Consider the following 15,632-nt stretch of genomic DNA (forward strand, 5'->3'; position numbering starts at 1 on the left):
ACTTACTCACTACCCATCTGTGTCTCAAACTGCTGGCTGTTTTTTTTTTATTTCTTTTTGAAGCACTGCCATTTTAAACCCTCATTATGCTCTTAGCGTCTGCTTTGGCTTTTTAGGAGACTCAATACGTAAAGACTCGCACATCATGCATGAAACACTGGTAGTGGAGCAGTTGTTCTCATATTTCTCCTCTGAAACACACTAAGCAACTTTTTTTTGTTCTGAATGCATTACAGCCGGCATTCTTTACATTTATCCTGAAACAAAACTGAAACCAGAGAAGGTTTTCTACTAATGTTTTTAAATACTTTTACTCCATTTCATTCTCAACTCCCCAACTTATTCCAAAGGTTTTGGTTGGAGCACTTCCATTCCAGAGAACACAGTTCCACTTCTCCTCATGCCCCTTAGCCTATGCTTTGCATTAGGTATAGTGACAGAAGGTTCATGTTTATCTGCTCCAGAGAGTCCTATTTTGGCAATACTTCTCTACAGGGACTAGACAAGCTGTATATGTACATTTGCACATCTGTGTCAGCAGTGGATGCATTCATTAGAAGGGGTGTCCCTAAACATTTGCTTATATAGTGTATGTCTACATGTTAGGTAACTACATTATACAGTATGGTGAAACACATTAAATGTACCAATCTGTTAGGCTAAGCATTCCTGGTTTTGCTTGCAATGGCAACATGATAGTTTGGAATAATGAAGAGCATGAAATTATCTTTTTTGATATTTTGAGAACCAATAATAATTGAGATTATATGTTTTACAAGATATAAGAAGGGTCATATTGTATATATTTTTTTCTATGCTAAATTACATCATACTACCTTATCCCATCTTTTCAACAGGACTCAGCTATTCGGACCCTATCCAAGGTACCATGTCATTGGCTAATGTTATCTGCTAATATTATCGAACACTCAAGCACACATTTCTAAATCTAATCTAATCCTCATCTTTTTAGTCTGTTGGAGAAGATGGAGCAAGAGACCTGGAGAGAGACGGGAGTGTCTTTCATCACCTCAGTCACACGCCTTATAGAGAGACTTCTAGATTACAGGTGTGTGTTTGTGTATGTGTGTGCGCATGCAGTGTGAATATTGTTGCATTATTAAAATGTTGCATTAATCAGATCATATCTCTGTAGGGACAGTGTGAGAGGAGAAGAGACTGAGAGTAAAAAGCTCGGAGCCAACATCATGGTAAAACTGTCATCTTCCACCCACTCTTTCCATTCACAATTATTACCCTCAGCAAGGACTGGATCAGTATATTAGCCTTTTTCATCTCATTTTATACATGAACATAAAAGAAAACAAAGCACAGATCATTTCATAATATAATCCTAGCATATGTTTACATGTGTAGATAAAGCTTAGATTATATTTTAAAGGGTGTTGTCAGTACCATGTCAGACTCTAAAATGTTATTTGAAACTCATTCACCAATATCTTCTTGAGAATTTTAGAAACTTTGTTCATGTACAAATAATATGTTTTAAACCGCAGAATTGTACACAACTATTCTCTTATAATGATGTAGTCCATTTTCTCCATAACACATTTAACACATTTGGTAAATAAGGCCCAGAAAATCTAACTGTCCCATATTCGTAAAGTGCTGATGTATTCCAGTGAATTCAGACTCTTTTTATGGACGAAACAACACAGAACCCATGATGTTTTCAGTGAAACCCCTCTTTATAGATAGTATGTAGTCTGTTCCACCTTCTTAATGGTTTTTACAATTATTTTGGAATCTACAGCAAACAAAGCAAATTACATTCTGTGTAGAATTTCATGTGTTTACTTGGTAATTCTAGTATTTCAACTGCTGAAAAATATATTTCATTCAGTTTCATTCTTTCCATGATCTGTGTTTTCTGCAGAATTTCTACAAGTGTGAGATAACCAAAGAAGACATGTACATCCGCTACATTCATAAGCTCTGTGACCTCCACCTACAGATGCATAACTACACAGGTCTGCACAGAGAGAGACAAAGACATATGGATCAACATGCTGAATCTCTTAGATTGCTGTCTTGAGCTCAGTTCACATTCAGCCTCTATCATCTTTATTGTTTATGGATAAAGATGAATTATCTTGCAACTTTTTTTGCTAATTGTTCTTGCAAATTCTTGTTGCTAAATGATCCACAAATGGAGAGTTTAATGCATGCTGATTGGTCAATAAATAATAGAAATAATGTTGTTAAACATTAAAATTAAAATTGGATATTTCAACATGTTGAGCATCTTTACACAATAAGCATTGTTCTAAAATATGTAAATGTACACAGATATTGTCTATTAAACAAACATTGTTTTGAATATTATGACTTTACTGTCAAAAAACAGTATGTTACTCCAGGCTTTGCACTATAGCGATGCATTATAGATGCATTAAAGCAGTATAGTGACCACCATGGTTAAAAGGCACTCCATTACTAACTTGTATTACATCGTAAGGATTATTATTATTTTGTAATTACATGACAAACTGGCAGCAGTTATTCCTGAATTTGTAGAAGTGAGGTTTGTGAACCATCCCATATCTGATTAGTGTGAACTGGGCATTAATTGAGACCCTAAAAAGGACTGTCAACTTCCTCAACTTATTAATAAAGAATATTTAAGTAGCAGTGTGAAATGCATTACAATATGTCAAAAATGTCATTAAAATGGTGTGTCTATGCAACCTCATATTGTTTCCTGCTGGTGCAATCCACAGAGGCTGCGTTTACACTGCTGTTGTACTGGGAGTTGCTACAGTGGTCTGAGCAGCCGCTCCGAGACCTCATGCAGTACCCTGCTCAGAGCCAGTGGCAACGCAAAGAAACCCTCAGCAGAAAGATTTTGCACTACTTCAACAAGGGCAAGGCATGTTCTACACACAAACACAAAGACACACAGACTGTCACTTTACCTTATGTTCTTTGAGGCTGAAGTTCATAAGCTTTGCTCCCAAACGCCGCAGACTGCCTTGTGTTTTGATGACAGTGAACACAATCTGTTTTGATCTTTTGAAAGATGCAAGACAGCCTGTTTTAAAAGTATTCTTCACTAAATCTCACAGATTTGTTTGTGTGTGTGTGTGTGTGTGTATATACAGTGTTGGGAGTATGGGATTTCTCTATGCAGAGAACTGGCCCTCCAGTATGAGATGTTATATGACTACCACAGCCTGAGCTGGATACGAGTGAGTGTGGTTATGTGTGAGATTATGTAATATTACAGTGCAATATTCACTCATACCCAATATTATATGTGTACTTATGTGTATAAACTGTATATGTGTTTCTCTGTTGAAGAAAATGGAGGCCAGTTTTTATGACAACATCATTGAGCAGCAGCGCCTGGAGCCTGAGTTCTTCAGAATGGGCTTTTATGGACGCAAGTTTCCCTTTTTCTTGCGGGTGAGTCCATGTCCTTATGTTTTACACATTATTCTCCCTCTGGGAAGTTTTACTTGACCTTTTTACATTTAACCGATCCGCAACATTGTGAAAGTTTCAGTACTAAACATTCCTAACTTTGTAGGAAAACATACAAAAAATAAAGCAGTCAAGGAAGAGCTATCTTTCAGTGGCATGGCTATCAAAATAGTATTTATATTATGAAGTACTTTTAACAAAAGCTACATGTTTTATTTTTAAAAACCCAAAGGATAGAAACATATTTTTTTCTTACTGAGGTTAAGGTTTGGTTAAGCTTAGGACATATTAGTTATTATAAAACTGACTTGTAGACTTGCAGTCAAAAATAATAGTTGAAATATTTGTAATGATTGATAATATGCACCAAAAAAGCCAGATTCCTATATTACCTCTATCAGTGCATGCTCTTTGTTTCCCTTACCCCATCTGCTTCCCCAAAATACTGACAGATGACTAATTCTGTTGACAGAATTATCTATATGTAACATAGCATATTTGTTTTACTGTAAAGTATAGTAAAGTATAGTGATACTAGGTTTTGAAATACTGTATCGATTCTCTGAAACACAGTGTACATTTTTTAATTAATATTTACAATTCTTTACTTTGGTGGCAGGCAGTGGTTCATTTTGTGTTGTATCGAAACCCCGCCTGCTAGATAGCAGTGTTAAATTTTAGATTCTGCTGTTCTGAATGAATAAAAAGTTTTCTATTTTTTCTAATAAAAAATGTTTATTTTACTTCGATTTTATACATAAAATACATAAACTTGTGTGTTTTCTAAAATTGTGACAGTTTTCTAATCATGTTGCACAGGCACGTGTAGTACTAGGAGTCTTGATCTGGGACTTATTGGTTGGGCTTACTGGGTATAGTGTTTTGCATGGTAGACAGATAGCATTTAGGTGTTTGTGACAAAGAAGATTAAATTTATATTACCACCAGCATGATGTGGTTTTTCCAATTCTGCGTTGTCTTGTTAAGAGCTCAAGTCAAGTCCTTTTGGTTATTCACGAACAACGAAGGAATGGATCCCTTCAAACACATCCAGAATTGCTGCTAAACAAGTCTGCATGCGTGTGTTTGTGCACTAGAATAAGGAGTTTGTGTGTAGAGGATATGACTACGAACGCCTGGAGGATTTTCAGCAGAGGATGCTGACAGAGTTCCCACAAGCCATTGCACTTCAGCAGCCCAACCTACCAGATGACAGCATTCAACAGAGTGATGCCCAGTGTATCCTGATCAGTCTAAGATAATGATACGTATTGTGAAAAGGTTTTGGATTGTGCCCATGCTATACATGAGTATATATATATATATATATATATATATATATATATATATATATATATTTTTTTTTTTTTTTTTTTTTTTTTTTTTTTTTTTTTTTTTTTTTTTTTTCAGTTGTCTCCTTAACGTATGCATGTAGACCTTCAGATCTACGCTGTAACCCCTGTATCAGAGCTTTCTGATGGGCCAATGATGGACAGGGTGCCCGAGCGAATCAAAAGCTTCTATCGCATTAACAACGTTTCACGCTTTCACTACGACCGGCCCTTCCACAAGGGCCCCAAAGACAGAGAAAATGAGTTCAGGGTGAGTTTTTTTTTTTTTACGCATACATTACCTTTGTAGCCATTCCCTGCCCAAATCAACAGCACTGTGATTTTACAGAGCTTATGGATAGAGAGAACCACTCTGGTCCTATGCCGGCCATTGCCGGGTATCTCACGCTGGTTTGAGGTGGAAAGAAGGGAGGTGGTGAGTATATAAATTATTAATTTTCTATGTTGTCTAACAATATGACATATAGATATGACAATGTAAGTACTATAAATCCATTAAAATGGTAAGGGGTTTAGATTTTCCTTAGAAGCTGACATTGTTGAGCCATTTTCCAAAAACAAGAGCCCAGTGTGATGTTCAGTTCTGTAATTAAAAGTAGTGCAGGGCAAATGGAAAAAAGGACATACATTCTAAAAGAACAAAAAAGAAAAACACAAAATATGTGAGTTTCTAAATAAAAAAAGGAATATAAAAGGCAAGGTTCTGATTCGGAAAGCTTTGATTTGAAAATACTGAAGTTTAAACACACCTGGTTGAATGTGTTCATACATTATCTTAAAAATATATATTTTATAGGGATTGACATTTAAAGCAACACTGTCACAATTTTACCTTAAAATAAATTTAAAATATTGTGTAAAATCCTTAATATTAAATCCAAATATTACTTGTCTAGCCATGTTTCTTTCACTTCAGATGTCAGCACTTTATCTCTCAGCTTTTGTACACGTACAGCTGTCTATAAGGGAAGCTCATGGTACAATTTGAATATATGGCAGTTGTAAAAGTGTGTAAACAGCCAATGAGCAAAAATACTAATTCTAATACTATACTAACACTAACAATAAGCAAAAATAACTAAGTGCCGTTTAAAGCACATTTAAGGCAAATGGACTATACAGACTACTTCTGGACTATACAGCATTCTGAATGAAGTCCATGACTCCAGGCTTAATTCCTGTCTGGGAAGCCTGGCCTTTAAGTCCAAAAAATGTTTTTAGATACCTGCTTTATCAGGCCATATTCAGCAATAAGATCTTTTTCAGGCCTGTTGGAACACCTTTACAAATAGACTGCTAATTAAGCTGCTTAGGAGGAACCAGCAGTACATAAAGCTGCATTTCAGATTCAGTATATTATTATGTAGCTTTGATGTTTTCACTCAGAAAAATGCCCATACTTTAGTCTGATAGAGTATATGTAAATGATTAATGTAATAATAATAACATCAGCTATAATTAGATTTTAAACATACTCTGTGTGTGTAACAGGTGGAGGTAAGTCCTCTGGAAAATGCCATATATGTGGTGGAGAATAAGAACCAGGAGCTGCGTACCCTCATCAGCCAGTATCAGCACCGCCATCACCACGGCAACATCAACCTGCTGAGCATGTGTCTGAACGGCGTGATTGATGCAGCTGTGAACGGAGGAATAGCGCGCTACCAGGAGGTGAACCCCCTCATAGCCATTTTATGAAAACACAAACAGCATAGTTAAAAGGCCATTCTCACCAGTTTTATTTCCATATTTTAATTGAATGACTGTGTATGCTAGGTGAAAAAGCTTTGTGACTGCTTTGTTATATTATCTAGTTCTGCTGGCTACTGCAGTCGCACAATTGTGTTTGTTTTAGGTTTTCTTTGAGGGCCAGTATTATTGCTGAGCCCTGTCTTATGTCTAATTCAGTGATAAACAGAGGTGCAGAGCCCAAAGACTTGAGGGAAATAAAGAAGAAAAATAATGTTCTGAAGAATATTATATATATATATATATATATATATATATATATATATATATATATATATAAACATCTGTAGCGTTTTCTTGAAGGGATGCACAGTTGTCCATTGGATATTGGCATCATTTCACAGTTTCCACAAGTTGCCCTAGTTTTTTTCTTCTTTGTAGTTAGTATATCATTGATGGTTTTGCAGTTGCAGGATGTCTTGTTGTAATTAAGTTCCAATCACAAACCAATCACAAAATAAACCCTGTTAGAACTAAAAATAGAATAAGATCACATAACAACAGCTGCAGTGAAACAAAGAAACTATTTACTTATGATGCACACATGCATTTCAAGGCCAGGGGCTAAAAACATGCAACACATGGTGAAGGTGGGACAAGGGTGAAGACAAAGACCAAAACAGAGCACTCCCAGGAAAAAACACAGGGCAGACACAAGGGCAAAGCAGAGGCTACATGTTACATTTAGAGAAGCGGGTTTGATCCCTAGTACAGGCAGGAAGTAAGGGCAGAGGGAGTGAAGGAACAGCACATTCTCCTCCCTTAACATTCACGACTGAGTTGCTGTTGTGCAAGGCACTTAACCCCCAATTGCTCCCTGAGTGCTGAAGTGACTAACCACCACTCTGGGTCTGTGTTCTTATTGTCCATAATCACTAGTGTGTGTGTGTGTGGGTGCGTTCACTGCCACAGATAGGTTAAATGCAGAGGCTGAATTCGGTTTTACAGCTGTGCAATGGCTGTAAAGTGTGTTTCCCTTTCCCTTGAAACTAATAATTCATTCTTATCTTTTTAAAGTTATCATTATTATAATTATTAGTTTTCTTTCTCTTTTTGTCTTTCTGTTTTACTCTCTCAGGCATTTTTTGATAAAGACTACATCAGCAGCCACCCTGAAGAGATGGAAAGAATCACCCAATTGAAGGAGCTCATGCAGGAACAGGTCAGATCATCTGCATGCACATGTGCGCGCTCACACACACACACACACACACACACACACTTGTAAAAAAAAAAATTCTTTATGATTAAAGGTTCACATCCTGGGAGTGGGCTTGGCTGTCCATGAGAAACTGGTACATCCGGAAATGCGTCCCCTGCACAAAAAGTTGGTCGATCAATTTCATGTAATGAGAAGTGGTTTGTCTCATGTGAGTATGTATTCTGCATCCTATTTGATACAGAGTTAACTGGTGGATGCAGTTAGTAGTTATTACAGCTTGTGCTGTCAGTATACAGCGTGTGTAAACACCAGAAGCTATTTTAAGTAGTGTGAAGGCCTCTGTGGTGTAAAAACACTTTAAGAGAAAGTGAAGATGCCACCATGAAATGTGAAAAAAAAACAAGGCAGCATTAATGTGTAGCTGACTGATGTTATGGCTATGACCTTTCCGAACAAGCATAAATCAAGTTATCAACAACTTACTTTAGATGTTGGAAACCTTTGTTCAGCCTAGAAGAGGTAAGTCTGAAGTAAAGGCATGTCACTGTCATGCAAAAATGTTACGTCACCTTTTTTTAATGTGTTTGGCTTTTTGACATAATCTGAATCTGTCAGTCATCCTTTATGGTGTGTTAGTATTGCATGGTAAATGGACCAGTACAAATGCAAAATTACTTGGAATAAAAGTCTTACTACACTGTCTTCCATAAAATGTAATTTTATTTAAGTTTTAAGTAGAAGCTGCAAAAACTTTTTTGCATGACAGCACAAAAAACAACAACAACAAAAAAAAGAAATCAGTGGAACGTAAATCAGTGGAAATCAGTGGACAATAATGTAAATTTCAAGTCTTGTTGGATTGCTATTCCTGTTTGTATTTCTACTGGCCCATTAATCATGAAATACTGACACAACAAAAACAGTGATACAATTACATTATTTAATGTATTTATTTTATTTTTTTTACATTTGCTACTGCAGGGTGTTGCTGCACTGGATCGGTTCTGTCCTTCAGGTATGAGGATCCTACCACCAAGCCCAGAAAGTAGCCGAGTAATTCACAGACACAGGTAAGACATACATGTAGCTCGTTTGACTGTCATCCTGTGTAGATTTTAATGCTTAACATTTTATCTAGCAGTTTTTGTGGATCTTTCTGGAAATGGTTATTCTCTTCCAGTAACTGGGCATTATACTCCAAATACAGTGCAGATTTAATTATGCTTTATTTCAAAGACTGTCCTTTTACAGTTTTAATTATTTTAATGAATGTAATTCTTTGTTATGAGAATTTTCAGTCTGGTTACTTACATTTCCCATCTCCAAACTTTATTTATAACAGTGACCTTATCAGTTTATTGCTATGTAATATCACAAGGAACTGCCTTATGAACATGCTTGAAACTAAATTTTTCTTTCTTCCCTGTTTTTCCCCATCCTCAGTCCCCTCGGCTCTCTTCGTCTCCCCTCTTCTCACCCGTCTAGTGAGGGTGGACCTCTGATGATTTTGACAGATGGACTCATGGACCAACCAGATGATACACCACTCATGCAGGTGAACATTACGCTCACAGGTGATCCATTATGTATACATTTACATAGAAATCATCCTTGTTAACCGGGTTTGATTTGTCTTCTCCAGCCTAGCCCCTCGTCCTCAAGCCTCAGCTCTATTCGCTCCTCTTCCTCACAGATGATAAACTCCGCCCCTTCTAGTGCAAGAGGCAAGACACTACTAAACACATTACAGACGCTTTACACACTTTTTCTTCATCATGCTATAGAGAGCTGCTCTCTCTCTCTCTCTTTACTTTTCTTGTCTCTTCTCTTGTATTCTCAATCTCATTCTCTCTCTTTCACTCAGGTTCTCCCTCTCTGTCTGATAAGAACAAGAATAACCGTGAGCTGCTGATGTTGTTGCCTCCACATAGAGAGAGACCTAACAATACTGTTTACTATGGCAACAATGAGAATGGACAGGTAGTAAAGAAACAAAATTATTTTATAAGAAAGAGATTTTACACTGTTTATTTAAGAAAATGTTGTTTTTTGCATTAGGCCAGTAATGGTCAATAAATGCATTTCTTTTAAGATTCCATGAACTGTAGGGGAGAGCTGGGTATGGTCTAAGAAGTCAAAATGTAACTTTTTATGAAAAACAGGTGAACAGGTATAAGGAGGGTTTTTTTTCTTCATTTTGACAACATATTTTATATCATGAATGTAACTTACTGAAAATTCCCACTTCATTAGGAATTCACACTCTTTATGTTGGGATTGGGTTTAACTAAACTATAACTAAAGCCCATAAGCCTACCATATGGTTAAAAAAATACCAGTAAATTTGTTTATTAAGAATATTGTGCATGTTTCCTTGTTTGACACAGCCATTTTCATTTCTATATACAGTATATGTTGTATGCTCATTCTGAGCAGTTCAAAGAAATCATTGAAAGCCCAATATTGCTATGACATTCATGTCCATGGTGTCTGACCACAACTGTATTTTGATATATTTAGGTTTTTAGGAATTCATGTTTAGCTTAAGCAGTATGGAACAGTTTTGAATTAATTGTATATGCGTAAATAAATCTGTAGAGATAATTTGATACCACTTTTCCTTTTCTGATATCAGTAAACAATATTGAAATCATACTGATACCTATATTCTATTTTTGAAAAACAACAGCATACATCAAGCTGTGCCCCCTCTACTCTGTATTTTCACAGGATGCTTCACCAATTTGTTTTCTTTTTGTAGATGAACAACCTTCAGCGTTCAATACTACAGCAGCACAGTCCCTGCAAACCATGTAATGATCCTCACCCAAGCCTTACTGAAAGAGGTACGCACTCTGTACTTTCTTCATTAGCATGTGCATATGAATGAGTAATTATGTTCTCTGCACTTTCAGACATTTGCAAACTCTGTTACACTGAAATGTTCAGACACCTACATGCACTAATACACTGTATGTTTGATTTTAATGCTTCTCTCCAGGATTTCCTACAGCCCCCAGCAGCTGGAGTTTGGATGGAGAGGCAGGATCATACATGCAAAACCCTAGCATTCTGACAGCACCACATGGCTCTTCCCGCACCTTCCCACAAGGTAATTCATACACGCACATGCACACTAATATAAGCACATAAAACATATTTAAAAGCTTTTGCACTTCTTATTTAGAATCAGGTACTACTACACTCTGTGTCCAAAAGTCAGCCCTTCATTCAAGTGATTTAGCTGCATTAAAGTGCCCCTTAAAGGGCTTGTGTAATCACCAAAAATGAAAAGCATTGCCAATAGAATAGGGTTACAATGCCCAGTGCCAAATCGGTGGCTTGAGGGGTTTGAAGTGTCCCAGCTAATAGTCTGTGAAACATTAATTTGCAGAATTAATGGTGATCAATTCAGTGCTATTAGGATGAGTTATAGTGGTGTTTGTGATTCAGAACTTATCATGTCCAACATCCGTACCAGACATCGCTAATTCTCTTGTGCCGTCAAATACTTTACTTTATAACTACAAAAAAGTACCCTTGATTTTGGAAAGAACATCGGATGAGCAGGTGTCCACAACATTTTGGCCATTTACAATACATGACAGATGTAAAAGAGCACATTATAAAACTATGAAAATAGATGTTCCTCACATTTTGGAAACTGTAGCATACTGTGCAAAAAGGGGACAGGAGGGGCTCCGAAGTAGGGTATATGCATTGGCCCTTTCGTGGGTAAATTCTTAGTTTCATCTCTAGCAGTGCTACAGCACTCCATGGCTGGGTGTCCAAGAGAGCATGATTGCTGATTTGGCAATTAAAATATAGAGGTAATTGAAGGGGAACAGATGTCAGCAGTATTACATGACTAAAATTGTCCGCAAAGCATAATACTTGTGTTGTCTTCTCTGAAGTCTCTTCAATCTCTTAGCACTGTGTTACATGTAGAAACAGCTCCAGAACCACATTTTCAACTCTAATGTCAGACTGCTTGACTGACATTACAGTTGCTGAAAATATCCTCTCAAGCTCTCTTTGGTGCTTGGCAAAAAAACAAACCAGCAGTCTTTTTTTTCAGAATGTGCTTGAACACGTCCAAATTAAGCCTGTCAAATTAGCTCCCTGTGTTAGAGTATATCACTTTCAAGACAGAGGTGAATTGCCATGTTCACTACCACCAACCATTCTTTCACATGCTAACATGCATTTTGCACTAATGCTGAACTTGTTTGTGTCTATGCAGGACATTTCCTGATGCACTTTGATACATTCCAGCAGCAGATGAATGAGCCTCCACCAGTTTTGCCTATGCGCTCACTAAGAAAGGTAAGAAATACCATCATACAGCAGGGCCTGTCTTTCTCTGCGTATAAGGAGTGCACTAACCATTCTGGCATCTACAGGACATTGCTGGCAGGTTATGCTCCCCTCAGTGTGCATAGCTGCATGATGATGTTACACAAATAGTAGCTGGAGAAATGATGCACTAAAAGCTTCCCTTACCTGATTCAGATGCATCCTCCATCATTCAGTAGAGCACACTGGATTCAGTGCGATTTTATTGTGAGAGTGAATAGTGAGTAGTGACCTCAGTGTGGGCAAACTAAAAAGCTAGTGAATCCCCCTTTGTCTCATGTCTGTGTTTATGTGGCCTGATGTCGAAATGTTATTGGTGAAAGGGCTTTCCCTTTCTCGAATTGGTGACATTTTAAACAATATAGAACCTACAGCACTATAAAATGTACTTAGTACACTTGTGTACTTTCAGTAGTTTTTTGCTTTTTTAATGAACACCCACCATATAGGTGCTCTTGTAGTTAAACAATTACTGACCTATCAAACTGTTGATAAACATTTGTCAGCCCCCTGTTACACTGGCATGGGTGTATCATGCGTGTGACAAGTACAACCACAATAACCATTTTGTGTTGGACACCTATGGAATTAGACTTCCACTTTAACTTAAGTATGAGTGAGTAAAAAGGCTGGGGTGTATAATGTGCTGAAATAATTGTAAAAACGCTGCCTTTTCTTTCCTCTCTCTCCCAGTCTCCCCTGCACCCTATTCCCGGTTCCCCCACCAGCCCTGTGTCCGTTTTGGGTGGAAGCAACTCTACTTTATCTGGTAGCGCGAGCAGCGGCGTCTCTTCCCTCAGCGAGAGCGTGCACAGTCATGCTGACACACCTAGTCGTCACGACAACCCCCACAATGATCCCCCCAGCCGTCACGATGGCTCTGTCGCGGGGCACAACGACGCATCTAGTCGCCATGACAATCCTATAGACGCTGCGCCTGCGAATTACTGGAGCCCTGATGAGCACCTGAGCTCACAGTATCATGTGCACTTTAGTGGAGTGCCTGAACATGTGCATGAGCATGCGCACTACCCGTCTATTCCTGAGCATGCTCAGTACAGCCATGGCCTTAGTCACTATGGCACCGCTACCGAACATGGTCTCTACAGTCCTGAAGCTGAACCGATGGAGCCCCAACGGCCTTGTCACCTGCGCACAGCGGCTTTTAACCCCATGCAGGACCACCACCACCACCTTCACCATCACGCCTCCTTGCGTCGTTCCGGGTCCGGGACCGGGACCGGACCACCAGCTGTGCCGCCCAAACCTGGCCTGCGGGAAGAAGAGGGGATGAGCGTGCACCCAGTACCCCTCCCTCGCAGAATATTCCCTCCCCACCGTGCGACTTGGGAACAGGGCATTAGAGAAGAGCAAGAGGAAAATGCAGGATGAAGAAAAGGCATGGGGAAGGAGAAGATGAGAGAAGGTGTCAGATGGGGACTGGAGCAGAGGGACTAGGCTGAGGTCGACTGGGATGAAGCACGATCCTGGTCTTATGAGGTCTTTGAACAGCTGTCCCATCCACACAGACTACATGAGAACACATGAGGAACACCTCTAGACCAGGGCCTGCCTCGCATCGCAGATTCTAGAGAAAAATAACACCATGCTTCGGCTTGCAGCACATGCTTACGAATCATACTCTGGTGTCCAAAATGTCTGTGAGCATGGTTTTTTTGTACCCTTTCAATAGAAAAAGCTATATTTTGTGAGTATGGTGAAGAATATAAAATAGACAATCCCTGTAGTCTCCTTGCTTTGTGTGGTCCTCGGTCTTCTAAAGTGGCAAAAAAGAAGGGAGCTTTCCCCTTCGAGCGCAATGCTTCAGACATGGTAACACACTCGAGTTTGACCGGAAAAATATCTCAAACCGTGTTAGATTCCAACCATTTCGCTTATCGACAGAATTCTGAAAGTTTCTCTCTGCAGCACTTTACATATTTTGTAGTCTCACAAATGTTCAAAACCAGCTTAAACAGTGTCTTCATAATGGTGAGAAAGGAGATCACTTCTGGCCTCTAGCTGGTTAGGTCAAGAAACAGAATATGTCTCACCTTTCAGGCTACAAATCAGGTATTGGTAGGTTTGCGTTCTTGATAATTTCCCCTGTCTCATGTATGTACCATAGCTCCTTTCTTCCAAATTCCTTGCAGATACATTCTGGCTAGTTAGTGTAGGTGTAAATACTGTATGCTGTTGTACTGGCTACACAAGCACATGAACCTCATATGAATCACTTCTCATTCAGGAAGTATTTGAATGCATCGTATTGGTTGTAAGTGAACAAACTAGTGCTCATTACCTCTGATAAGAAGTAATGGTGTGGCAAACAGTTACAGTGGACCGTAGCCTGCTCGGCTTTAGATTTGTTCGCGTTTGAACTGTTCGATTGTACTTGTAACTGACTTGACCAGCTTGTACTCGTTTGACACATTGACCCATTACACAAGGATGACAGTTACTACCTTGAATTTATGTTGGAATTATTTTGTTTTACAGTAACCTGCAACCAAATTCAGGGTTATTTTCCAAAGTTTCTGGGAATAGTCCCCATCATTGCAGCCGTAGTAGCAAGACACATGCAGGTGCCAAACCTCAGGTGTATTTGAGTGTTAGATCCTAATGAGTGCAGTGACTACAGGGGAACCACACCAAAAACCTACAATGCATAATATTACAATGTACATTCTGTCACTGTACATACATAAGACAACTTGGTGATACATGCTTTTGAATAATCACATACCCTCAAAGCTGTTGTGTCATTGTTTTATGTACATAACCCAGAAGTGGAATATGAAGATTATTGGAAATTCATGTTTATATTGGGCAAATTACAATAGATTGTGATTGTCTTATTTGTTCTAGACTTGAGATATTAAGTCTGAAGAAAAATTCATTTATACTCTTTTCAATGTGCCCTCTTGTACATATTGTGAACGCATGAATAAACAGTGTTATAAATTTTATTTTTTATCGTTTCAGTCTATTTTTTTGTATGAACTAAATGTCAGAACAAACAGAACCATTGTGGAGTAGAGTGCATGGACATTTAGTTTCCCCTGCTCCCAACAGACCTGATTATACTAATGAATGAATAATCAAGCCCTTCTTAAGGTGGACTGGGTGTGCCAGAGCAGTTGAACACTGCAAAATGCAAGGAAGTGGATCCAGGATTGGGAACCACTCAACCATACTGAACCATCCTGACACATGCTGCAGCATGTGAAATAAATCCCACACAGATGTGTTTGCCCCCTAGTGGTTATTCTTTGACATCAACAGAAAAAGTCAAACAACATCATACATGAATAGCCTATATGTGCACAGTAATACACAGTAAATGTATTGTGGATTAAGCCATTTTTTTCTCTAAACTATCTCTAAACAGTTTAAAATATGCTAATGTCACATTTCCCATTCATCTGATGTCAATGTTATTACTTTTATTCACGTAAATAATATGTTTATTTACATAAAGCGTTTAACAGCAGATGTTGTCACAAAGCTGCTTTACTGTAAGCAAAGAAAACTGGATAAGAATAAAACCTTAAGAGAAACAAAGACTC

The 15,632-nt window shown here is 38.3% G+C and overlaps 1 protein-coding gene across 2 annotated transcripts in view; it reads left to right on the forward strand.

Moving 5' to 3' along the window:
* LOC140557571 (dedicator of cytokinesis protein 3-like) overlaps positions 1–15,032 on the forward strand; it is a 63,912-nt gene extending 48,880 nt beyond the window's left edge. For both annotated transcript variants that reach the window (XM_072682102.1, XM_072682103.1), the window contains exons 34-54: positions 858–884; positions 974–1,069; positions 1,157–1,211; positions 1,898–1,991; positions 2,742–2,890; positions 3,123–3,209; positions 3,322–3,426; positions 4,542–4,683; positions 4,880–5,046; positions 5,125–5,211; positions 6,288–6,467; positions 7,624–7,707; positions 7,799–7,915; positions 8,689–8,777; positions 9,151–9,262; positions 9,350–9,431; positions 9,572–9,687; positions 10,469–10,553; positions 10,709–10,819; positions 11,951–12,033; positions 12,757–15,032. In XM_072682102.1, the coding sequence (XP_072538203.1) occupies positions 858–884; positions 974–1,069; positions 1,157–1,211; positions 1,898–1,991; positions 2,742–2,890; positions 3,123–3,209; positions 3,322–3,426; positions 4,542–4,683; positions 4,880–5,046; positions 5,125–5,211; positions 6,288–6,467; positions 7,624–7,707; positions 7,799–7,915; positions 8,689–8,777; positions 9,151–9,262; positions 9,350–9,431; positions 9,572–9,687; positions 10,469–10,553; positions 10,709–10,819; positions 11,951–12,033; positions 12,757–13,455 (2,767 nt within the window). In that variant the 3' untranslated portion in view covers positions 13,456–15,032. The remainder of the gene's footprint in view (positions 1–857; positions 885–973; positions 1,070–1,156; positions 1,212–1,897; positions 1,992–2,741; positions 2,891–3,122; positions 3,210–3,321; positions 3,427–4,541; positions 4,684–4,879; positions 5,047–5,124; positions 5,212–6,287; positions 6,468–7,623; positions 7,708–7,798; positions 7,916–8,688; positions 8,778–9,150; positions 9,263–9,349; positions 9,432–9,571; positions 9,688–10,468; positions 10,554–10,708; positions 10,820–11,950; positions 12,034–12,756) is intronic.
* The last annotated feature ends 600 nt before the right edge of the window (positions 15,033–15,632 follow it).

The sequence above is a fragment of the Salminus brasiliensis genome, chromosome 6 (genome assembly GCF_030463535.1).
Source record: "Salminus brasiliensis chromosome 6, fSalBra1.hap2, whole genome shotgun sequence".
Taxonomy (NCBI): domain Eukaryota; kingdom Metazoa; phylum Chordata; class Actinopteri; order Characiformes; family Bryconidae; genus Salminus; species Salminus brasiliensis.